The following is a 26,530-nucleotide window of genomic DNA, read 5'->3' as shown; positions in this document are numbered from 1 at the left end:
ATGAGTCAATTTACTTTAGGTAAATTATAGTTGCTGGTGGGCCTGTACCATTTACTTTTACTTTCACTTCAACTTGTATCAGAGTATTTCTGCAGTGTGTTGGCCAACTTTTACTTAAGTTAAAGGTCTGACTACTTTGTCCACCACTGATTGTTCACTGTGGCCTGGTCTATAAATAATGACAAAGCCATGAGCTGTTTGAAACATTTTTTAATCAAAACAGGAGGTACACATTTTCATTAGGCAATTTTTGCTGTAGAGCTGAAAGTAAATTAATCAAATAAGCATTTAGCATTGATTGACAGTGAAGAGGTCTACAGGTATTCTGATAGTCATCGACTGTTTAAGTAATTAAAAAAAAAAAAAAAAAAGGCCAAAAGGGGGCGCCCATGTAGCTCAGTTGGTAAAGCATACACCCCATGTACCGAGGCTATCAGTCCTGTGCAGCGGCCGCTAGTTCAGCTCCCACCTGAGGCCGACCTTCTGTCATCCCCTCTATCTCTACCCCCTTTCCTGTCATATCTTCAGCTGTCCCTATCAAACACAGGCAAAAAGGCCATTTTTGAGTGTTGATCAGACAAAACAAGCAATTGTATTATATAATTTTGGCTATGTTACAGATTAAACAATGAATTTAACAATCAATAAAATAAACAACAGATGAAACGATAATGGCAGTAATCTAAAGCAGCAGTTGTCCCAAAGCGTAAACAATAAAAAGCTATTTTCTGCATGGCAGCTAAATCTAGGGATTATTAGATGGAAATAAAATGGGTTGGCGATAGAATGGCCTCAGCAGACTGTTGTCTTCGTCTTGCTTGTACAGTGTTCTTCAGTTCTCACTATTTTCAGTCCTATTTCAAGCAAAGAAAAACAAACAAAAAACATGATCTGAGTGTCTAGTGTGAATATATTGAATTAGAAATATTCACAGTCCAATAGTGTGCCTATGTTTGGTATTCAAAAAAATAAATAAATAAGAATAAAAAAATATATATATATAAACAATTACAAAAATGTGTTAAAAGCCTTCGAAATCTAAAACTACCTAACCCCAATATCTGTGGTTAACATGGGTGTAAAAGTGTGCTTTTATAATTATATTTGTTTAAAAATCATTTTTTAATGAAAATGTTTGCCCTTTAAAGTTGTGCCCCAGTTTTCCATCAGCTCTGCTGGATTTTTACAAAAACATGATTTAATCAGGTATAAAAGGTTAAGCTATAGCCTAAGGACCCCTGTCTCGCTTCCTGGTTTAAAAAGGGTGAGAATACTTCTGAAGCACTGGTTAAATTTCATGTATTACTATCAGATGTTTCTCAACACGTCAACTCAAACATAGCCCCTTTAAATCAAAGCTGAATGAGAATTACCTTTCAAAAATGTGTATTTTGATTTTATTGTGATTAACTTAAAAAAATAAAATGGTCACACACTATGACAATGCTGTGGAATAAAAAAATAGCATTTTATCAGCTCCGTAAAACCTCAACGGTGAGATTATCCATTTGACTGAGTCTACATTTAATAAAAATTTAAATCCCCAGGAGGCTGGTCCGTTACAAGGTTTAATAGCCAAGAGTTTGATCTTTTAAAAGCCCAGCATCACTTAAGACTAAAAATTGAAAAACCCTCAAAGTACAGTTTATTCTCAGTTCTCCAGTATGAACCCTGCCCAGGTCAGTATGAATGATTTTGTGCCAAAAGTGTTTATAAAACCATGGAAACAAATTATAATGATAACCCCCCATATATTGATTAAATGGGTTACATTAAGATCAGACTGAACCTACCTGTTACATCTCTGGCGGCACTAAAAGAAGAACAACGAAAAATATATTGAAATAGTTAAATGTGACCATATCCAAAACAAATATAAATGAAATATGTAAGACCTAAGACTTAGAATGAATGTAATCACTTCAGTGACAGAAACCTGATTTGAGATAGTTTTGTTTCTCAGTTGAACATGTTAAAATTTGTGCGATCAGTGACCACACTGAGTGGCACTTACACTGCAGATCAACAGCGCCGCCACCGCAACCCCAAAGAGGACTGCAAAATGAAAACACGTCTGTCATTTTGGGTGAAGTTAAAAAAAAAAAAAAAGACCTCTGGCATTGTTTAAAATCATGCAGTTCATCAATGTCAGCCATAAACTGACCATCAGTGCTTGTGATAAATACATACCAGCTCCTGCAATCAAGCCAATGTGTGCACGGTCACATCTGTTTTGCAGTTCACCTAAACAGGAAGAAGGAAAATTGGAGCTTTACACAAATCATAGAGACACCACTTAACAGCACAATAAACTTCTACCAAAAGACCATGAAGTTGGATCAGCAACTCTCTAAAACAGTTTCACTGTTGCAGGCCTGTAGTATTAGACTGCATGAGATTTAGTGAGAGTACCTAATAAACTGGCAACTAGAGTGTCAGGTATAATGTATTGGGAGATGAGCCACTTTAATTAAGCTTTTACTTAAAGCAAAGACTGCTTCCACTAATATCACAGAAATTTTAACACTATTAGGAAATAAGCTATTATATTTTATGGGAAAAGAGCAGAGGTGCTTCTCACAGAGAAATATATTTTCCGCCTATTGTTCAGGCTGTCCCCTGCTTACTGAACCAGTCACTAGACAAGAAGCGACCTGAACTAACTGCTTTGGCCAGACAGTTTCCTGGGGAATACCCGGCTAACTGACATTTCAACATCGTTCATGTAACTACAATATGTTTTCACTGTGCTGCAACAACAGTTGTATGTACAGGCACCTGAGCAGTGGAGAAAGTAGAGCAGTTGCATCCCAACTATTAAACTTGGAGGAGCAAACGTTAACTTTTGCATCCACACTTCATACAACCGTGGTATTTTTAAACACTTGAGCAAGTTTGGATCAAACAGTATTAATAATAATAAAGTATTAAGTATTAAAAAGCAATAATGATGATAATAATAATAATAATAATAATAATAATAATAATAATATCTATCACACAGAGCTCAGCTGAGGTAATGAGGCTGGTAATGTGTTGAGGTAACAAAATCCAAAATGTAACGTTTTGAACAGATATATGGTTTCTCTTTATGGATTATACTGATGCCAAGTTCACAAAAAGACTATCGACATATGACACCCTTCATCACTGTTTTTTTTTTGTTTGTTTGTTTGTTTGTTTTTTGTCGCTGCTATTTAAAAATTCTGCTGTACCTCCTAGGGTTGCACATATTAATTATTTAAACATTTTTTTTTATTAATCTAACAGTTGATTTATCAATTCATCCAATGATTATTTCTTATTAATCAATTAGAAAAATCAGTTTGCCTAAGATAAATATCAAAAACTTGTCTCATTAATGTTTTAATATTTTATTTGACCAGAAATCCTGAAAGGTTAGTAGTTAGTTTGTCCAATTTTCACCCCATTTAATTGTCTCTGTTTGTTATATGCCTGAAGTACCTGACTTAAAACTGTTTATGAGTTATTCCATCACTGGAGTCATGTGTAGGTAAACTGATCACTGGCAGTGTATTTTTGCATCAGTGTGGGGTGAGAAAAATAACTGAAATGAGTTACAGACTCTCTGTAATGTTATTTTTAGCCATTCCTCACTCATACGTGGTCATTAAAGCAAACCGAAAGCAAGCAAACCGTACAAAACACACATCCTTTTATCACAGGGGAGATGCAGAAATGTTCAGAAAATATATTTAAATGGCTTCGGTATCTTAAATGTAAATATTTTCTGGTTTCTTTCCTCATCTATGACAGTAAACTGAGTATCTTTGGGTTATTAGTAAAACAAGACATTTGAGGACGTCACCTTGGGCTTTAGGAAACACTGATGGACAGTTTTCACCGTAACAGAAATAATCATCCGATTAATCGACTATGAAAATAATCATTAGTTCCTGTCTATGATACGCCCACAGTTTAGACGATCGTGGCGAGGCCTGCTCTCTGCAGCTTCTTCTCCAGGTGAATCCCTGCTTTGACCACAGACCAGGTGCAGCAGTTCATAGAGATGCTTGACACACACTAAACAAATTGATGTATTTCACATGACATCACTTTTAACTGCAGTTAGGCACTCATGGTTAGATGTAGCCCCAATGTTTGATAAATTTAGCTCCGTTTTAACCGAGATGTTTAGACATCTTTTGACCTACAAATTACTAAAACCAGCAGAGATGCATGTTTGATATATTTATGTGATACGTACAGACTGATGGAGAAGTCTTTAGATCTCCATCGTTATCTTCCACCTCCACTTTTTCCACGTCCTCTGAGCAGAGTATCTTGATGGTGTCAGACTGGTCACGGCACACAGCACAAGTCTTCGGAGCGGTGGGTGGAGAGGCTCCGCAGCATGTTGTAAATGTTTGATTGAGACCATTAAACACCGTATCGTCATCAGAGTTGTATATGCTCACCAGATTTGGGCATCTGTCCTCGTCCACGCAGGTAAAACAGTTACCTGTGGTCAAAACAGAGAAAAATATCAATGAGCAACAGATGCACGTGAATTTCAGTTTCAGGGAAAGGTTACTGAAAGGGTAACTTCGGTGTTTTTCAACCTGGAACTTATTTTCATTTCATGTCAGCTTATTTCATTTTGTCTGTTTTGCTCATTTCAGTCTCTTTTTCCAATACCAATTTCACAAAGCAGATGGTTCACGAATACAAACAACTTATACATGTTCCATGATTGAAAAATGAGCTGGAGGAAGATCAATCTTACATTACCTGCCCTTGTTTTAATAATAACTTAAATACAGATGTCCTTTTTTTGTTTCCACACCACTGATGACCTTAACATAAATATCTCTCATTAAGTGCATAATGTCCCATTATTTTTCCCTATTCATTTTCTTAAATGAATAATATTTGAACATTTTAAATCTTTGTTTGGAGAATTCCACAGTTTCACTCCATATATTGAAATACGCCATTCATTTGAACTCAATATAAACAACCTCTGCACATTTTCAGGTAATAATCTATTTCTAGGTTTATGCATTACTAACAATATTTTTAAATCAACTAAATATTTGAACTTCAACACGTGATTTAAATAAGTCTGTTGGTTTGTTCTTTTGCATTCACCTTGTTTTTAAATCGTATTGCTCTTTTATGTAACAAATACAAAGGTTTAGTATTTGTCATATATATATGTTACCCCACACACACCTCTGTGCAGTATACAAAATATAGCAGAATAAGTGAACACTACAAAATATTAAGTGTAAAAGATCTAAAGTGTCCTTTAAAAAAAAAGTCAATATTTTTACATACTTTTCTCTTTATATTTTCTATGTCAGATTTCTAAGTAATTTTATGGTTCATTATAACTGCCAAAAATTTTACTTAAATTGCTTTCTTAATATAAGCTCTGTCTATTACCGTTGTGATGTTATCATCCTTTTTTCAATTACTGAACTCCCTAAATATTGCTTTATTCCAATTTAAGGACATTTCACATACTAATCTCTCTATAACTGTCTTCAAATCAAACAAAATAAAATATATTTGTGTCTTCTGCAAACAGGAGATACTGCAATATGTTGGACACTGCACAGATCTCATTAATATATAAAATATATAGTTTTGGACCCAGAACAGCTTTTTGTGGGGCTCCACATTTAACCTTCATAAACTCAGAGTTATTACCAGCAAACTGCACAAATTGGTGTAGATTTTCCAAATAACTTTTTAATCACTTACGTACAGTCCCCCCAATTTTATAAACCAGCAACTTGAACAGTAGTAGACTATAGGATGGTCAACTGTATCAAATGCATTTTTTAAATCAATAAATACTCCCGCCATATATTGCTGTTTTTCTATGGCTGCTCTAATTTCTTCTATTAATTCAATCAGTGCTAATGATGTAGATCTATTTGTTATAAATTCATAGATTTTTCACTTATCAGTTTATTCTTTGCTAAAAAATAACCTAACTTTTGTACAAACCACTTTTCAGTCACTTCAGAACACTGAGACAGCTGTGATACTGGTCTAGTATTGAGGGAGAACACTGCATCTGTGCATCATTTAAGTATGTCTGTGAAAACTGTTTTTTTTTTGCCACTGACAGGCTCAGATTTTTATTTTAAGTGACAACATGGAAAGGATTGCTAAGGAGACAGACCGTTATGTCAGAAACAGATGTTATATTGCTCTTGCCAAACTACAGTAACAGTAATTTTATCATGTTAAAACACATTTCACTCGACAGAAGCAAAGTAAAAGTCACCAAAAACATCTCAGCTCATCTTTCCACAGTTCCAACATTCACCAACTCTGGTTTGGTCTAAATAAACCCTTAATTCACTGAGTCAGATGTGAAAATACCTGATGCTTCTCTGTTGTCCGACCTCCATCTTGCTACTAAGGGTTAAGGGTTTATTTTGACCAAATCAGAGTTAGTGATTGCTGAAAGGTGAGCAAAGACAGTTTTGGTGTGTTTTATTTTGTTTCTGTAAAGTTTGAATGAAGATGACGATCTCTCTCTGAAGCGATCCTTTCCATAATGCTCTGACATGTCAACACTGTGAGCCTGTCAGTGACAAAACAAGGACGTCAGTGGATGTACTTTGATGTTGCCTATAAGAATTATGTTGCACACAAACATGGGAAAATAGGGTCCAGGTTGAAAAATACCAAAGATTCCCTTTAAATAAATCAATGCTATTACAGGATTTGAAAATGATAAAACCACTGCACCTGTGTTCAATTAACTTTACAAAATGTCTTAACTTCTTTGTTCTTCTGCAACTAGATTAAAAATACTATGTATTATTAGTTAGAACAGTGTTCAGAGTACACTATAAAAAGTTACTTTTAACTCCTATTCAAGACAATTAAACCTAAATAAAGAAATAAATACTGTACAGGGATGCACAACACGTAGTTATGTGACACTGAACGTTTTTACCATACCGGCAACGCCCTCAGACAAAGGAACATGTATCAGCACCATCCAGCACAGAAGATTCACTGGAAATACAGACCAAAAACAAAATTATTTATGGTCAATAAAAAACTGTATTCTTATGAATTACACTCCAAGGTGGCATTGATTACTGAATTTTACAGGAGTAACATTACAATTATATATTTACTTTATTAGGTGCATCTGTGCAATCTAATGCAATGCAATATAACTTTATTTAGTGTTTTTAATGTTCTTTTCCCCTTACGTATGTAAATAAACAGGACAAAACAATTTAACACTCCCCAACGCAGTAAATATAAGAAACGATAATATTTTGTCCATACAATATCACCTTTAACTACGACCTCAGAAATAAACATAATTAAATTTACACAGTTCTGACAACTGCAGTAAATACTGAACATTATAAACATCGTAGAGGTAGGATTTTTGGTCGATTCATTGATTTATTTCTTTAATTTATGTATCATACAGTTGCACCATTCAAACATTTCATTATATTTCCTTTCATTAGAAAATTAAAAGTTATTATTATCGTTGTTATTATTATTATTATTATTGTCGTTATTATTATTATTAGTCCTGCCTTTTCTTCCAAGCTTGACAAATAAAGACTGCTGCAAAAACGGTTCCTAAAACACAACTGAAGTGAAAGTGAAATGGAGGACATAAGTACAAGTACATCCCTTGCGTCCTCATAGATGAATGCAAAATGAATAATTAATTTAATTCTCAGTTTTACATCGCTGGAGTGCTGTTAAACTTACGGAGCTGTTGCACTGCTTTGCAATATATTGTACATGTGTACCTAATAAAGAGGCCATCAAGTGTTTATTACTATTATTTAGTATAGTTATATACTATTAGTTATTTATGATTACATTTTGTAAAAAAAAAAAAAAAAAGTGATATGCTCATTAAATATGACAATTTAAGATTAATACACATTTAAATTTACTTACATTTCCGGTTCCTCCCAGCAGCTTTTTTCTTGTGATGGCTGACCTTTCTCTTTTCTGCAGAAACCAGTCGGTGGCCTTTGGGTTTATCTGCATTTGTTCCGGTGACCATTTTGGTGCCCATGATGCAGTTCTCTTCTCCTTCCACCTCCACATCAGGCTGCTTCTCTGTAATGGCCGTTGTTCCGGGTAAAATCTTGTCTGTTTTCTCTTCCGGGCTATTCTTAGACAGGGCTGTTGGTGTGGGATGTGGTGGAGAGTGTTCCTCTTGGCTCACAGTGGAGGATTTTAAGAACCCCTCTACAGTATATGCAGGATGCGACTCTGCCTTTGTGTGAAACTGCTCACCAGCATGACCAAACACTGATGGGTGTGACCAGATTTTTCCAATTTTCTCAGAGATGTCTAGCTCCCTTTTAGGAATCGGTATCACAAAGCTGCCTTTATCAGCTACGGGTGAAGCACCGTCAGTGTAATTGTCACTGAACTTGTGCTCCATGTTGGAGGAGAGGCCAGCATCACTGTAACATGGAAAAAAAAAACATTTAAAAATACTTGAAGAAGAAAGAGAAGTATTGCTACTTCTCTCATGGACAGAAACACACTAAGCAGCTCCCATCAAAATGACTTTTTTCTTCGAAAAAACGTTATACATGTTAGTAAATAGTTGCTAAGAAATATGCGAGAGCTATGTAGTACTGAAATGTGGAGTTAGACCAGTAAACGGGGCCATGATCCACCAGCACGAACTGACAAACGAACGACACCATTACAAACACAGATTTTATCAGCTCTCTCAGTCCAAATCAGCCCAGCAGTTCACTTCAGTGTACTTCAGTTCCAAGAACCCCATGCAGAATTAAAAGTAACAGCATCCTGTCTCTGTCCTCGACTCTGGTGGCTCAGACATGTCTAGACATGTCCAATGAAGCTGATATTTTTAATCATTCATATTTGGCTGGGTGGTAAATAACACATTTCTGCAGTGTGGCAAAATAAGAACACACATTTATTATTGCTTTACACAAAATTTAATATGCAGACATCTAAGTCTTCTTATGTTTCATAGGCTATGTAAAGCAATATGTTGCTTTGAAACTAAAGGTTTGATTGAGGGGGAAAAACACAATTTATTATGTTTTCTTAATAACAAATACATTGATTAATTGATGTTAATGTTATCAATAATCAATTAAGGAAAAGTATTTGCAATTTGCAACCTGAGAAATCACTGGTTGACACTCAGATTAACTTCATGAATGTATAACAATAAGAGAGAAAAGAAGATGACAAACATACCCACTCTCCTGGGTGTGTCGGCCCTGGCCACCTTCAAGTGTAAAACAAAAAGACAGTAAAAATACTGATAACAGAGATTATTTATAGTATAGGTGATTATGTACTTGGGATGTTAATGATTAATCATTAATCAACTGATTGCTGTTAACAATTTAACTGATTAAAAATGTATTAATCGATAATTAATCTATAGTCTAGAAATGGCAGTGATTGTGCCTCATTTGATGTTGTTTATTCTGGCAGAGCCATTTGTTAAATAAGGAAACTTAAAGTTAAAATGAGAAAAAAAAAAAAAAAAAGGAAAACAATTAATGTGAGAAAAGAAGAAAAACATGTTTTATATCGCATTAGTTATTACTGATTGATGATTGTTAGCATTTTCAATTATCGGTCAAGGAAAATCCACAACATTTGCAACCCTATTATGTACTGATGGATTTATTAAGTTTATTTTAAGGTTTTTAAATCTTTATGGATTAGATCCAATCACAAAAAACTCTAGTTCGGCATGTTGCTTGCTGATTTTTAAAAAAAAAAATCGTCTGTTCACCTGATAAAAAGTATACAAACTAATGTTGATGCTTTAAAACCTTGATAATAAAACAAAGCATTAAAGGTAATATAGTTAGATAAAAGTGCATAACGGAAACAAATGGTTATAGGTTTGTAACACAGCTACATGAGGCTCTCATGTTGTTAATTTTCCTGTTAGGTTGCTATTGGCACGATTTTAGCTTTAAAAACTCGAATAAAATCACTTATTTGGTCACTTTAGTTAATAAAACTCGTGATTTGATAAAAAAACTACATGAATTTAGTCTTCAGAGGACACGGACTTAAAACTTCAAAAAGTTGTTGTGCAGGCCTCAGATGAATGAAACATGCAGAAGGCCATTAAAACTGCAAAAAGCTTCCCAGTTGCCCCATTAACACAATGAAATGGTGGAATTTAAATAAACAAACTTACTTTCTGACCGCGGGTGGAAAGAATAATCCGTTGGGTGGGTCATTGTTGTCCGAATGAGCAACAGAAAATAAGCTGTTGTGGGAAAGGTTTGACAGAAATACTGTTCAGGAAATGGTTGACAGTGTCCTCTTGCGCTTCTTCTTGTGATGTACAATATAACAATAGCTCCATCTAGTGGTAAGTGGAGTACAACTCACTTCAGGCTGCTAGTTTGACACACAGCAGGCTGTGCATGTGAGAAATGTATTTTTATTTGTTAGTTTAACTTTTACTTGAACAATGATTATCCATCGTAAAAAAATATTCATATCATATTATATATATCAATTGTACCAGAAGAAAATGTGAGAGTTGAGAGGCCCAGTTTATATCTGCCATTAAAATGTGTCTTTTCTGATAACACACAATACACATGTGAACACAACCTACCCCTAAGTATTTATTTGTACATATTTTTTATGTACTTTTCACAAACATGTCTCGGTGAATAAAACATTAGTGTGACTGACCTCAAACTTCCTCTTGATTCCTTTTCTGAGTCCTTTCATTTTAGTTGTTTTATCTGCAGGTAGAGGGAAGACAAACTGTCATGCTTGAAATTAATTTCAGATCAGATTCAAAGATAGCAACAGATAAACAAGAAAATAAATACTGTCACCTTAACAGTTTCAGTTTCTGATTAACAGCTCCTGGTCAAATCCTTGTCAATAATGCACCTGAACCTGTTGCATTAGAATCAGTAATGGTGGATGGCCACCCACTCCAGAGCCAGTGGTGGAAAGTACACATTCTCATGTACTGTACTTAAGTACAAATTCAAGGTATGTTTACTTTACTTGATGCACTATATACTTCTACTCCACTAGAGACAGAAGTCGACAAATATGGTACTTTTTGCTCCACTACATTTGTAAAACTTAGTACAAGATAAGTCAAGGCAGGGGTCTACCACACCAGTCAGGACCCTAGGTGCAGGCTGTGAAAAGACGCTCCTGAGATGTTCCAGCACATAATAGCAGGGTGTAAGATGCAGGCAGGAACAGTGTACATGGGACGCCATAACCAAGTGGCTGGCATAGTGTACAGGAATATCTACACTTAGTGTGGGCTGGAGATCCCTCAGTCAGAATGGAAGACACCTCCTAAGGTGGTTGAGAATGACCAAGCCAAGATCCTGTGGGACTTTCAGATCCAGACTGACAAACTGGTCATGGCTAACCAACCAGACATCGCGTTGATCTACAAACAACAGAAGGAGGCAGTGGTGATAGATGTCGCAACGCCGAGCGACAGCAACATTGGGAAGAAGGAATACGAGAAGCCTGAAAAATGCCAAGGGCTGAAAGAGGAGCTGGAGAAGATGTGGGGAGTGAAGGCAACAGTGGTTCCAGTAGTGATCGGAGCACTGGAGGCTGTGACCCACAAACTGGGAGAGTGGCTCCAGCAGATTTGAGGCACACCATTGGAGGTTGCTGTCCAGGAGAGCGCAATCCTAGGAACAGCTAAGACACTGCGCAGAACCCTCAAACTCCCAGGCCTCTGGTAGAGGACCAGAGCTTGAGGAAGACACCAAAATTTCTTTTTAAAATTCACATACATACACACATACATATACACACACACGTGCAGTAAAGCAATTCTTACAATATTTCATTAGAATATGCTATTTGACCAACAACAAAACCAGACCCACATTTTAAACACTTACATCCTACAGGTGGCACTGTGAGGCTGTTTGTCCATGATAAATACAGGACTAAATAAAACAGGAGTTTTACATACATTGCTGCCACCCAATCATGGATGTGTTTGCTTGCACCAAATGCATGATTGCAATGCATTGTGGGTGTTATACACTTCCAGAGTGATCAGTTGTCTGATGGTCAGTCTCTCCAAGTTCACTTTTGTTTTTCAGACATAGGAATGTGACAGCCACAGGCCTTAGATCAGTACTGGTTTTCCCTTGTTCCTGCCTGTGCTTTACTTTTGGTTTGATTGCGTTTAGTTTAGCTTTGCTTAATATTTAGCTTCAGTTCCCCTGAGGGAAAGTCAAGTGAGATTAATGAGGGCATGCTGTGCCCTCTGGTCCATTCTTTCAGTCTAACTAACCACTATATTTGACTGTATAGTAGGTGTTGCTCTTGTATTTTCTCCATAGTGGGAATACCCCCTCCCCCTCATGTTGGCAGTCACATGTCCTCTTGTTTATCAGACATTTTCTCTTCTCATCAGTTCCATAGTACTTTAGTTAATTACGCTGTGTGTTTCTCTTTCTTGACCAGTCAGCCTGCTGCAGCACTCAGGTGTGACTGCTTCGCTCAGGGCCATGTACCAGATACAAGAAGGCGTGGAACAGGTACAAAGAGAGTTAACTATTCCAACTCGTGTTCAGACCTGACGCAGCTGCTTCCTCTCGACAGCAAAAAGGTAAGCACCTTAGAAGATTTCTCTGGAACAATATAGGGAAATCCACTCTTTGCCACTTTTTGTAGGGTAATATTCCTTTGTTTCCTTCCTGTTTTGCCCAACCAGATTATAACACTTTAAGAGGTTGTAATTAGAGCAAAAAAATGTCTTTATGGAACAGAATTTATTCACTGATGAGCCTCTCATGTGTTCACTGGTTATTCTACTTTTTTCCTAACACACTCAGTCTGTCCTTTGTGAATTTTAATTGCTGTAAGGTGACTGACAAGCTGCCTGCCGCTTCAACAACTTCAACATGACAGTGTTTGTTTTTCCTTTGAATGTTATTTTCATTACAAGCTACATCTTCCACCAAATGCAAAGAGAGAATATTTCCTTCTCTCTTGTGGACTTACCAGTTTGACAAGTTTTTTTTAAATCTCCCTTTTAAACAACACGCAACTGAAAGTGTTTTTGAAACAGGCTGAATAATGCTGACTGGACGTTACTCTTCCATCAAAATGCTTAAAATGATAAACATGTCTGTTCAGATCAGTGCGTGGGTGCTGTTATTTACACAACAGGCTCAGTTATGGGTCATTTAAACCGTCACCGTTTGGTTGTTTTTGGAGGCTACGTCAGGATTCAGGACATCCTGGTTCCAGATTTTGCATCACCACCCAAACTGAATCTCCACTTTGTTCAGCAGTATGATCAAACATTGATTCCAGTTAAGTGAAACAAAGAAAGAGATAAGTCATCTTATCAGGCTGTGGCATTTTCTTCCCGTATGTAACACAGAATCCCCAGTCTTACTCAACATAGGTTTTAATGTGGTCAAAGAAGCATTCTGAGGAAGGGAGTGTCACCTGTTTGCTCTGACAGACTGCTGACAGGTTTATTCATGCTGGCAAGAAGCTCATATGAAAGATATTTGTAGAAATGTTTGACAGTCAAATACGGTCGCTCTGTGATTCAGCAGAAATGTGGTGACTCTTATAATGTTTGCAGCAGATTTCATGATTTCATTAAGACTCTTAGTAGTGGAAGAAGTATTCAGTTTTGTCACTTAAAGGCCAAGTGTGTAAGATTTACACCGATTAAATTGCAAAACATGACAGAAATGTGATATTATTAATAAATGTGTTTTCATTAGTGTGTAATCACTTATGAATAAGAACTGTTGTTCTTTTGTTACCTTAGAATGAGACATTCACACTACAGAGAGCACAGATCCTCTTCCATTGAGTCCACCATGTTGCACTGCCATGTTTCTACAGTGGTCCAGAACAGATAAACCAAACACTGACTCTAGATACAGCATTTCGCACTTTGCATAAATTTTGTGACCATCATAGGTTTTCCTACACCAGGGTTACTCAACTTGTGCCAGCCAGCGGTCAGTTAGTAAACAAACATTAATAATGTTATTTAGCCAATAAAATAAATAAACATTAAAAGGCCTGTAACAATCTAGGGAGTATACCAACGTTCTCATAGAAGAAGTCAAGAAAAATACAGATTCAACCTACTTAATATACAGTCTATGGCTCCAACTCACCATTTGGACTGCAGCACTCATTTTTGAGAGCATAACTGCTACACATTAAGCTTAACTTTATTTTCAAAGAGACTAGCTCTCAAATAAAAGATATAATTATGCAATAGTTATCTTCTTCTAAAATGTTATGAAGTACAAATTAAAAATTAAAAAATGGTTGAAGTCCAAATTATAAAGTACAAGTACGTCTGAGCTGTACTTGAGGGCATGTGTAAATGTACTTTCCACGCCTGGAGACTTGAGTTCTGCTGCTCTCTAAATCAGTGGTTTTCAAAGTGGGGTCTAAAGACCACCAGGGGTCCTTGAGTGTGTTGTAAGGGGTCCCCTCCAAAAGGAAAAAAAAATATATATATATATACATCTTTTATCAAATTTTTTAGAAGATGAGACAGCAAGGAATCAAATATGGTTGGAAGTTTTGATTGGCTGTAATTTATAGTTTGATGATCATTTGACTAAGATGACCTTATCTTCAAACATAAAAATAAAACAAATACTCATAGGGGATTCTTAAAGAAGAAATCCTCTCAAACTAGGTTTTCATGGTCTAAAGTGCATCTATTATGCGTGACCGTGAAAAAGTCAGCTCTAAATAACTCATGCTGAAAAACATATGTGACGCATTCTTGTAATTGGAATTCAGCTGAACCTGAGTCATCTGTTTTCTTTTACTGTTATCATAATAGTAGCTTCTGTCTTCTGTCACAAACTCTTAACTCCTGTTATGCACGGCCATGAGGAGGAAAGCCCCAGAAATCACAAAGACAAAACGGCACATAGGACCACCTACTTGTCCAAACCAATATAGCTCACAAAAAGACACTTGCAAAAAACGGCTGAAAGACACAGATATTAAGTCCACAGCACCACAAACTACAGCGTCACAAAATGTTGGATCACCATATCTGATGGTCTTAAACAATAAACATCATAAACTGAACCAAACTGGCGTTTAGTGCAGGAAATATGGTCTTTCTTTACACTGCTTGATCTGAGCTTCAACACGATCATTAAAATGACCTCACCCTCACCCTCCAGTCATCACAACGTGGCCTAGATGGCGTACTCCACTGGCACTATCGCACAGGGCTGTTTCGGGAAGGTCTACAAGGAGAAGTACAATGATACCTGGGCTGCTATAAAGAAGGTCCCTCACCAGCTCATCAGCAGGAAGGACCTGGAGAGAGAGTGCGACGTGTACAAGTAAGTGTTTTTTTTTTTTTTTGTTTGACTCAAGAATGGCTGACTAAAAAGAGGAACTACTGCAAAAGGAGAAGCTGATTTCTTAAATGCTGTGAGGTGAAACACCTAAGTTTCCAAAAACCAAAACCAAAAACAACTGTGTAATCATTTTTTTTCTTAAATGGTGAGGGTTTTTCCACCACTCCAACAAACTAGAGCATTTCGGGGAAGTAGAGTATACATTTAATGCAATTAATACACAAACACACATTTTCCATTGCCAGAAAACAGAAACAGGAGATAGGAGAATATGTTTAAAATTAAACAAAAACCTAAACTGTGAAGCCATGAAAGAAATTACAGAAAATGTAAGATGTTGCACTAAAGATTATTGCTGGCCACTAACAAATATGTGCTACGGTGGTGCCATTTTTACTCATGCAACACAAGGGATTTACTTGTAAGGCCGATGATTAGTAATTCATCACACCACATTGAAAAAGAGAGTGATATACATCAAGGCACACGTGCAGAATTGAAAGTCACAAGTCACTTTTAGCCATGAGCCATGATGGCACAAGGGAAGACTATCAGTAGCTTCACCACTTTGGTCCTGATAGAAATATCTCAACAACTACTGGATGGATTGCCATGAATGTTTATGCAGATGTTCATGTCACCATTTTCATTTGGTGCCACCATCAGGTCATAATTTCTTTATTTCCAAAACTTTGGTTCACGTTTCTTTTATGCTAATTAGCAAATGTAGCATGCTAACATGTTAAACTAAGACTGTGAACATAGCAAACATTACACTTAATCTCAGCATGTTACCATTGCCATTATCAGTCAATCAATTAATCAATCAAATGTTATTTTTTATTGTCCAATATTACAAATCACAATTTGCCTCAGGGGCTTTACAGTTTGTACAGTGTGTGACATCGCCTGTCCTGTAAGCCCTTGAAAGACTAATGAAAAACATTACAAAGCCCTGTAAGTACTTATTTGGTTCCACGTATGTACAAAATATTAGCTGTGTGCTGTAATCTAAATGACACATTGTAGTAATATTTTTTTTTAACTTAATGTGGAGAAAAATATCTGAATCAAGGTCCTTTGAGACAATAAATGTGATATTGGGGTAATAAATGAACTTAATTTTGGATTGTAAAAACACAGAACTGATAAAATCGGAGTAGCAGGGTTTGTACTGTCAATATTTATTTTGGGACACAAAATCGCAGATGGTTTAAATTCTTCAACCAAACTGAGCCAATAGTCTTATTTCCTCTTTCTCATTTGTCACCGTTTTTCCCCCATAACTTGTTCTACTGATCCGCAGCAAGGCAAATCATCCGAACATAGTGAAGCTTCTGGGCAACATAAATCTCAAAGACGGAAAATGGATTATTCCTCTAGAGTTCATCTTTGGAGAGGACTTAGAGACCACCATCTTCAAAGCATCGAAGTCTAAAATACAGGTAAAGTCACCATGACAACAGACAAATGCACATGATTCAAGCTGAAATTTAGGATAGAAGTTAAATAGTGCTTAGAATTAGAGGTGAAAAGTAAGGGCAAATACTTTGTTACTGTAGTTAAGTCGATTTTTCAGGTATCTGTACTTTGAGCATTTATTTTTCATGATTTCATTGAGAATGTTAGTAGTGGAACTTATTAATTTTACTCCCTACATTTTAACACACTCCTTACATTGTCAGAATAAGCTTGTTACTTTAGTTTTAAGGTATTTGAGGATTATTATTATCATTGATTATAATTAATTATTCTTATTTTGTATCATTGCATGCCACCTTCTCAACATTAAGACCAAACACAAAGAGAGGACAATTACTGTATCCATCAGTACATATCACACACAACAGATGCAGTGAGATGAAATGACGTAAAAGACGTAACAAGAAGAAAACAACAAGATGTAAAATGATACAACAAGGCATCACAAGTTGAAAAAGATGTAAAAGATGTAACGAGAAAAACAAAATGTAAGACATAACAAGAAGAAAACAACAAGATGGAAAATGATATAACAAGGCATCACAAGATGAAAAAGATGTAAAAGATATGACAAGAGAAAAAGAAAATGTAAAAGACAACAAGAAGAAAAGTGAGTGACAAGACAAAAAACAACTCAAGTTTTAAGAAGACAGAAATTACGTAAAAGACAACAACACAAAAACATTCTAACAAGACAAACACACTATAAAAGAATGTAAAGCCAGGGACACACTGCATGTTCCTGTAGTGTGCATTCATTTAGGATACAAATTTCTCTCCTCTGACCAACCTCTGACTCATCATGAGAACATCTCATGCTTGAATTTGATAGTTTCACCGAAACAAATCTAAGAGTCAGTTTCTATTTTTACGTTAATGACAGAAATCTTAACTATATGTTGTTTTCTGTGACTGCACTCTGCAAATGTCGACTGTTGGATGTGTGATCAGCGTGTGCGTACCTGCCCCACTGATTTAACGCTGCGCCTCGTTAACTTCAGACAAGCATTTAGGCCTGAGGGGAAAAGGGCGTGCAACTTGATAGTTACTTTGAATATCACACGGGTGCTAGCTGATGCCAGTCCAGATAAACTTGATCTCAAATTTCCATCTCTACAGTTGACTCCAGCTAACAGAGGCACTATCATCATCGGCATGTGCGAGGGGCTGCTTCACCTCCACTCCAAAGATATTGTCCATCAAGACCTCAAGCCTGAAAACATCATGGTGAGTGAGCACAAGCATGCTGAAACGTACTCATCATTCCCTTACTGGTAAAAGGACTCAAAACTGAACTGAACTTTCATAATGAAAATCAAAACTCTCTATCTCAAGGTCAAATTACTGCTGTTGAGATATTAAAATTTTTGAGACTGTGATAAGGACATGGACACTTTTACAGCTGCTATTGCCAAATAACAAACTACTGTTTTGTTGTAAACTCAATTATATCATTGTGCCGTGAAAAGGGTCTTACTAGTTTGATACATTGTGGCCTTGAAGATGTGTTTGGGCACCTTGTCATATGACAGAAACTTCTAAATTGGAGATCCCATCTTAACTGTTTGATAATTTAAGTTTTGACCTGATTTAGAAAAAAAGCCATTACAAATGCCTCTATTTTTTTTTTTTACAATTCCTAAGTTAATGTTCCTCTCCTAACTTAAGATAGGAAAAGTGGATTACATAAGCATCCTAACTTCCCCAAATCATAAAGTTGCCTGAAGATAACTGTTATGCTATCCTGACTTGGATTTCTCTACACGTTACCAGCACATTTAATACATCTATTTTAAAGTTAATTGTCCATCGTTGTTTTTGCTTCATTTTTGTATGTTTCCATTTATGTTTCAGTGAGAAAAACCAACAGTTACAAAATTATTTAGCTTGTCAGGATGAGAAAAATAGTTTTGGTTGCATGAGACATGAGAGTTGCTGTTGGATTAAGTGTGTAGCAGTGATGCATAGACAGCAGTTAAAACTGTGGTTAGTCCGGGTCACAAAAATTAACATTCTGATTAACAGCAGATTGATCGCGGAGGAGAAAGAGGGAGTGTCTACCCAGAGAGACGACATGTGTACATTTATGCACAACACAGCAGCATTTAACTTAATTGATTAGTTAACTCTGTATCCTCTGGAGAGTTTGTCCTATCAGATTTCACTTGTAGTTTTTCTGCTTCAATGTCCCACAATATTTGTAGCAGTGACATTACTGCATGCATGGAGATGAAACTGACAGCAGAAAAGCAGAATGTTAATAAAAGGAAACGTACAACTGCTTTGTTGTACATGCTAACATGCTAAACTAAAATGGTGGACATGATATGACAGAGGCTGAAGCTGAATGACCACCATGTTGTACATTATCTCACTTTTAAAGCTCCATGAATTGTTCTGTAATTTTGTGTTACACAACATGACTACACAACATGTCTACACAACATGTCTTCCAGGTGGAGCATAACACAAATAGAGCTGTCATCATCGACCTGGGACTGGCCAAGTTCTTCCGACATGGTCTCAACTCCGCCATGGACATGGGGAATGAGGCCTACTCAGCCCCTGAGGTACTGCAGAGGGGCAGCCAGCGGAACCAGCGCTCAGACGTGTGGGCCATGGGTAAGATCATCGCAGAGCTTTGTGCTCGGGTTCGGTTGTACACACCCAGTGTCTGTCCCACCAAGATCAAGGAGACTCTGAAGGATCAGCCATACTGCCATGCTGTGTGTAGGATGGTGGAGACAGACCCTTCTCTGAGGGCCACCATGGGTGGGGTCATAAGTGAGATACGAAGGGCCGGAGGTGCAGGCATCGTCATCAATACACCCGCTCAAAAAGAGCACCTTAAGCTACCATCGCCTCACACTAATGTCAGAGACTGGTCGCCATCACCGATGAACAGAGGTGCATCACCAATGAACAGGGCTCCATCACCATTTAACAGGGATCCATCACCCTTTAACAGAGATCCATCACCAATGAACAGGGCTCCATCACCCTTCAAAAGAGATCCATCACCGCTCAACAGGTCTCCATCGCCGCTGAAATGGGAGCGTTCGCCCAAACCAGACTTCAAAGTACCACACCTCTCTCCTTCCCCTCAGAGGACAGAGGACAAGAACAAAAACCAGGCTCTGGTCCCAACGGGTGGAGCTGACCTCACGCAAGACTTCATGAAAATGAGACTGTACCAAGAGGCTGCCAAGGATCTGCCCTGCAACCTGCCTACAACAGGGAGGGTGGTGGTGCGGCGCTTTGAGGAGAAAAACGGGGAGGTTGGAACATGGGAGCAGAAGGAGGTGGTGACTCGTGGTGGGAAGATAGTTAAGTACAATGATGTAAAGTTTGATAGCAAGTAAGAATTTATTTGGAAGATACTTTTACTCCTCAAAAAGGACTGCATGTGTTCAGGGTCACTTTTGGTATCGTCTTAGAAAGCATGTAAGCTACATTTCTACTGAGCTAAAGATTAAACTGATTAAGCTACAGTAGGCACTGGTGTCTGTGTCACATAAAATGGACTTGTTACAAACTGGTTGTTAGAGGCTGTAATAAGAGGACATCTTGAAATGGCTTTAGTCATGCTGTAACATGATATTCAGCCATGTTAGGAATTTGATTAAGTCTTTTATTTACCTGCCAAGAGAGAAGTTCCTGCAGGCATGGACAACCATCTGTGAATGTTCGTCAAACATCTGAATATATAAAACTGTGAACATGGCTCATACCTTATATGTACATTTATGTATATAAATAAATTTGGATCTCTCTTGCAATTGCAGAAGCACATATTTATTACACATTTTCATTACATTATCATTGCTGTAGCTATTGTAATTGAAAACAGTAAATCTGAGCAGATGAAATGACTGAAAAGAGGCAGACTACAGTTGATGGTTATATTAAAAAAAAAAAAAGTTTCATTTCTGTAGTGTAGTGAGTAACACTGGTTTTACTGGTTTTCATTCACTCAAATATTGGTGACTTCTAGGGCGGATTTGAAGAGTAACATGCTTCTTATGGTTCAAGAAAGCCCAGGCTGATGACCACATCTCAAATCCCCACTGGCTGAACACTGATGAAAAAATGGCGATGTTGCTAAATACCTCCTGGAAGATTTTCTGTCTTGTTTGTGTGTTAGACACCACCCATTTTTGCTCTGGGCTCCAGTAACAGTCATGCAATCTAGGTGCCTGGGAGAACCATGGTAAGCAGTCTCATTTCCTGCTTCCTGTAATTACATGTTATGTGCTATGCTCATCTATCTCTACAAAGATCCCTCTGTTCTGAATTAGTGCAGAAAAACAGGTTTTCTGTCATTTCTTGCAAAATTATGTAATTTCAGCAAACCTGGTACAAAACAGACTTTTGTTACAATTGCAACCGTCGAGAACATTGCACAGTCGCAGCCAAATTGCAATAAATGCACCCAGCAAAATTTGATAGCCTTGATAGTTGTATGCACACTAATTATTTTACTAATTATTTTAACCAACGCCACTGAAGTGAGGTGAAAGAAATAGGGGCAGACAAATGTAACACTGAATCACCAGAAAAAAAATGACAAGAAAGTTTTTGGGTTCCTGACAGGATGACATGAACCAAAAAAACAACAAACAGAGGTTACAACTATTTTTTCAGGGCAGAGGGGATTTACCATGAGGCAGAGGTCAGCAATTGCCCTAGGCCTCAAGCTACTCCATACACCTCGTAAACTTACAGTAAAGAAACTTATTTTAAAACTTTTTGCTGATTAGATGTCTTTCTAAAAATCCACAAGGTAAGATGGCATCAGAATGAGTGTCTCATGGCCTCCCTATTGACTTGGACTATTCCATGATCTAACTGCACATATGTGCAGAAATAATTCAGAAAGACGGGAGCCAACAGCTCAGTTACAGTCTGTACAGACTGTTGAAAAATGAAACTAGCTCAGTGGCACTGAAAAAAGAGGAAGCTGGAGGATACTAAAAGACAGTACGCACCCCAGCCATAGCCTGTTCACCCTGCTACTGTCTGGAACCATATCTGCCACCACACTACAGAACTGCTTTTTTGCTCAGGCTGTAACACCCCACCATATATAAAAGTATATTTTTATGCCTTTTATTTATTCAAGGATTGAAAAAGGGAGTGAACAATGGATGTGGAGGGCCCCATGCTGTGTTTGCCATAGGCTTCAAAATGACTAAATGCACCCCTGCTTCAGGGGATGCGAAGATAGCTGCACCATCCAACTATTTTCATTATTGATTTACCTCTTCTTCTTTGTCCCAATTTGTCAATTGTTTTGTCCATCAGAAAACAGTGAAAAATGCCTCTTGCAGTTTCCTAAAACCAAAGGTGATGTCACACGACTTCTTTTGTCTTACCAACAGTATAAAACCAAAAGTATTCAGTCTACTACAATGTCAGATAGGGAAACAGATAATCATTACATCCCAGATGCTGGAACTAACCGACTGTTAATTGGTAATTAAAATAGTTACTGATTATTTATTCAATAAACTATTTAACTGACTAATGGTTTAAACTCTGTGTTCAGAATTCTTAGTTTCGCCTCTGATCCAAGCTCAGACAAACGAAACAAAAGGCTCTATTTTCATTCTACGGATTCCTTTAAGAACCAGAAGAGCTTGTTTCACTCTTATCAGTTTGTTTTTGTTAAACACTGCTGCAGTAATGACCTGCATCTGACCCCACCACCATCTAGTAATCTGCACTGTGTGCCTTAAAACATCAACAGTGCTGATACGCCGAATTTACTGTGCTCAGTCTGTCAAACTGCTACTGCTCTTTTTAAATATAAGATTCATAATCTCTTTGTCAAACTGTAAACTGGTCTGTCTTAAAACCGTCGCCTCTTCCTCCAAACCAGCCACAGTTCAAAAGCATCAGCTCTCAAGTGTCTGCAGCGATTTGTGATCTGTGGTACTGGCGCTGTTAATCCTTCAGTCTATCTAAACCACAAAGGAAGGCTGTGTGGTTTCCACTGAAGAGTAATATGTCTCAGTTTGAGCTGTTTAAAGCTGCATACTGGTATTTCTGCAGAACTCTAAGTGGGTTAGGTAAGACGGACAGATCTTCGGAGCACACTCATAGATTTTTCTTTGCTAAGACAAGAGGTTATAGGTGGAAGCCTAATAAAACACAGATCCTACTGGGTGAATTCTCTCTGTTCAATATTCTTGGAATCTTGTGGCTATTTACTGAACCAACCCGCATTTCCACCAGTTTTGAGCAGAACTGTTGTAATCAAGGATGTCATCAAGAGAGGGTAACGTCAATGCCCTGTAGAATATGACACACCCACGTTGGTTCACAAGGAAAACCTGTTACTTTTTGGTTCCAGTTGGGAACCACCTTTTGAGTTTCTGAACCAGTTTATTTCCAATTGAGACGCTCAGAACAATTCAAAATTAGGTGAGGGGAACGGGGGCCAGTTCCATGTTGGTGGCAAAGGCTTGTCATGGGAGGTCGTGGGTGGAGCCTTTCACAGATAGTTCTAAGTATAATGCTATTAGACCTGCAACAATTGATTGGTTTGGTTATTGGTTGCTATGTGCTTTGTTCTTTATAAATGGTTCTGGCAGGAATCACTAAGGGTTCTCCTCTGAACAAAAAAGACAGCTTTACAAGTAAGACCAACTGTCGTCAATAGCTACACAGACTAACCGCTAACATTAAATTGTACAAAACAAATGCTAATATTAGCTACACAGCCCATCTGCTAATTTAAGCTATACACAGCAACTGCTTCCCTTACCTTCAAAGGAACCGCTACTATTAGCTACACAGATCAACCGCTACTGTAAGTTACACAGGCCAACCGCTAACATTAGCTACACATAGCAACTGCTACTGTTAACTACTAACCGTTAACTGTTAGCTATACAGACCAACCGCTACCAACCAAAATACAGTTACCTAGCTAACCTGTCAATACTAAAATATTGTGAGGAGTGTAGGTGGTGATGCTGATGTGTGCTAAGTATGAATAACATTACTCAACAAAGTTCATTTAAATGTGCGAGATTACCGTCCAAACATGCATTCACACATAACAAAGGTAGGGATGCACAAACGATGAGCTAAAAAACTTAGCTGAAGGGTGTATGTGTTGCCCTGGCGTCAGTATATGATGGTAGGGTGCATCCAAAAAGGGCAGCAGACACCTTAAATGTAGTTAAACACTTATTAAAGATATCTGAAATAACCAGGCAAACGCAAATTATAGTCACAATAGATGCGATTGAGATGAGCCAGGCCTGCGCAGAATCGATCAGCGGTGATCGCCGCACAATGCATGCCGGTTAGATTTGTGTCCGACTTGATCCCGATTTGCTCTGACGTCATGCACACGAGGGCAACGGTAAGATCACGAGATCGAGGCGGCCGCAGTTGCTTTCCACCGATTACGAGCGCCTGGCTGTCGCCTGATTGATGAGCTGACAGGCTCTGATTGGCTCTTAATTTTGACAACAAACGCCACGTGTTGTATAAAATAACAATTTTCTGTGTAAGTGTAATATTTAACGCTGGATATATTAGTCTTGTATTGTGCAATGATGTTTTAATCTGTCAGCAAACAGATATCTTGTGGCTCATAATAATAATTAAGTTTTTTAATATGTGATTTATCAGAGGAACAGTTAAGACAGACAAAAGAACAAAAGATCCACGTAACAGAAGGGGGATTTCTATTTCTACTTCAATCAACGATCAAGAACACACGTTATTTTTTCAGCTATGAACGTGGTCTTCAAACTTCAGATAACCTACAGGTGATCTAACAGGATGTTAGCGTCTCTTCCTGTATTTTCTCTGAAGTCTGCTGGAAACTGTCCGACTTGACTGTAGCTTTTTGTCTCCACCTCCTGTTGATCTCGTCTAGTCTTCAGGCGAGACGCAGTTCATCCGGAACCTACCTATTAACTTACACCACCAGGTGAACGAGGTGGATTGATGCACGTAACTCTACATTTAACATTGAATGATTCAGAGTATATCCCTGTTCATTAACAATATGCAACAATATGATTGAATCGTGTTCTTTTATGATACAAATCTCACCTTAAATGCAATTAAAATAAGTATGTTTCAATGAGGGTGCCTGCCTGATTTGCTTCAGCTTCTCTTGCTGCTCTCATCCCAGAAATGAGGGTGGTGAGATGGTGACACCCAGTGGCCAATGTCGGTATTTCACCAGATTGAACTAGGTGAACAGGTGCTCAGTTTGCTCCAATAATCCCCTTATGCTGAACACCATTCAAACATCCGATGACATGACTGGCATTACACGAACAGTTGGCATTTTCAATCTACGCTGCCCATTTCTCACCTAAAATGTTTTCAGAAACATATTTTAATGATGTAATATGTGATTGTGACCAAGCAGCTGGGTTCTGTCTGGAAGGCAACCCAGGATTTTGTATGCATTGTTTCTTCGTTGTGCACGTCGAACAAACTCATTTTGTTAATAATAGTACAGTAGTATAATGTGACGGTGCTGTGGCTAAGATCTGGGTAGGCTGTGGGACAAAAAAACCTGGTTACGATGAGGGAAAGTTCATGGTTTGGGTTTAAATATTCACTCTAGCAGGGTCTTTTGCAGGTCTGGGGTTTCCTCGTAGACACAACCAGGTGGCTGCCATTGTAATTCTATATTTCTTCTTGTGGTTTCCAACAGAGCCTCCGAAAACCCAGATCAAACTGTCAAAGTAGGCAGTTCTGATCAGAAGATTGTTACTATGTTGACCAACTTTTGCTTCAAGTGTTTTCAGAAGCATATTTTAGTGACTGTTGAGTCATAATACGAGAATGATCGTGACCGGGCAGAACGCCATTATTTTCTGCTGAATTGACAAGCCAAAACCAGGCACTGTTTAAGTTACAGTACATCATCACCAGCTCAACACTTCCATCAGCACTGTGCATGCTGTGGTTGGGGAAAAATAAAAAGATTTTGACGCCCGTACTGCTAAAGCCGACCCTTCAAAACAGTAGTCTACAAACTCATGGGTGACGTTACAGTGGCTCCGTCCATTAATATACTGACTCTGGAAACAATGTGCAATTGTAATACTTATATTCTGTGTACAGTTTATTTGAAATGTATTTAATTTTTTTTTCTTCCTTTCCTCTTTTTCTGAGAGACTATGGTGGTGCTTTATAATGTAGTGATTTATTTTGTTTACTTTTTTGCTCCTGTATGTATTACCTGAGCAAGTGAAACAAAAATTAACTACTATAACTGTTTACTGGTGACTTTAAAATTGCAATTATACTAAATAAATGTAATCCCATTGTTATTTGAAGTAAGTAGCTTTGTGTGTGGGCCTTGTTTTGTGCCGTCTTCTCCTACAGAGAAAAAGGACCATCCAGATTGTTAACAGGGCTAACTTCAAAAGCCAACATCTTTGATGGTATGGGGGTGTGTAAATGCCCATGGCATTGTGGGTAACACACCTGTAAAGGCCTCATTGATGCTGAAAGGCACGTGCAGGTTGTGGAGCAACATGTGCTACCATCCAGATGGCATCTTTTCCAGAGATGTCCATGCCATCACCATCTATCAGTAAATCCCTGTAAATCTTTCACACTGGACCTTTAAGATACAATAAAACAGAAAAAATTATCACAAAAAGACAAAACAATCCAATTAAACC

General features: G+C 37.7%; 2 protein-coding genes across 3 annotated transcripts; one reads left to right on the top strand and one right to left on the bottom strand.

Moving 5' to 3' along the window:
• Positions 1 to 181: 181 nt before the first annotated feature.
• LOC146321725 (uncharacterized) lies at positions 182 to 26,460 on the bottom strand. Of its 2 annotated transcripts, XM_084726994.1 has the most exons (10): positions 26,331 to 26,460; positions 10,699 to 10,751; positions 10,190 to 10,261; positions 9,223 to 9,253; positions 7,927 to 8,444; positions 6,949 to 7,005; positions 4,229 to 4,483; positions 2,191 to 2,244; positions 2,015 to 2,055; positions 182 to 854 (listed from the first exon to the last, which is right to left on the bottom strand). In XM_084726994.1, the coding sequence occupies exons 3-10, from the start codon at positions 10,230 to 10,232 to the stop codon at positions 849 to 851; spliced, it is 1,005 nt and encodes a 334-aa protein (XP_084583120.1). In that variant the 5' UTR covers positions 10,233 to 10,261; positions 10,699 to 10,751; positions 26,331 to 26,460; the 3' UTR covers positions 182 to 848. The 2 variants fall into 2 exon arrangements, with proteins under 2 accessions (XP_084583120.1, XP_084583119.1); XM_084726993.1 differs by lacking the exons at positions 2,015 to 2,055; positions 10,699 to 10,751; positions 26,331 to 26,460 and having other exon boundaries at positions 10,190 to 10,434.
• LOC146321726 (uncharacterized) lies at positions 12,427 to 20,651 on the top strand. Its single transcript, XM_084726991.1, has 5 exons — positions 12,427 to 12,616; positions 15,195 to 15,359; positions 16,684 to 16,822; positions 17,979 to 18,086; positions 19,316 to 20,651. The coding sequence occupies exons 2-5, from the start codon at positions 15,214 to 15,216 to the stop codon at positions 20,219 to 20,221; spliced, it is 1,299 nt and encodes a 432-aa protein (XP_084583117.1). The 5' UTR covers positions 12,427 to 12,616; positions 15,195 to 15,213; the 3' UTR covers positions 20,222 to 20,651.
• Positions 26,461 to 26,530: the final 70 nt, after the last annotated feature.

The sequence above is a fragment of the Lutjanus erythropterus genome, chromosome 9 (assembly GCF_056507025.1).
Source record: "Lutjanus erythropterus isolate fLutEry1 chromosome 9, fLutEry1.hap2, whole genome shotgun sequence".
Classification (NCBI taxonomy): Eukaryota; Metazoa; Chordata; class Actinopteri; order Lutjaniformes; family Lutjanidae; genus Lutjanus; species Lutjanus erythropterus.
This window is presented reverse-complemented; position numbering and strand designations above follow the sequence as displayed.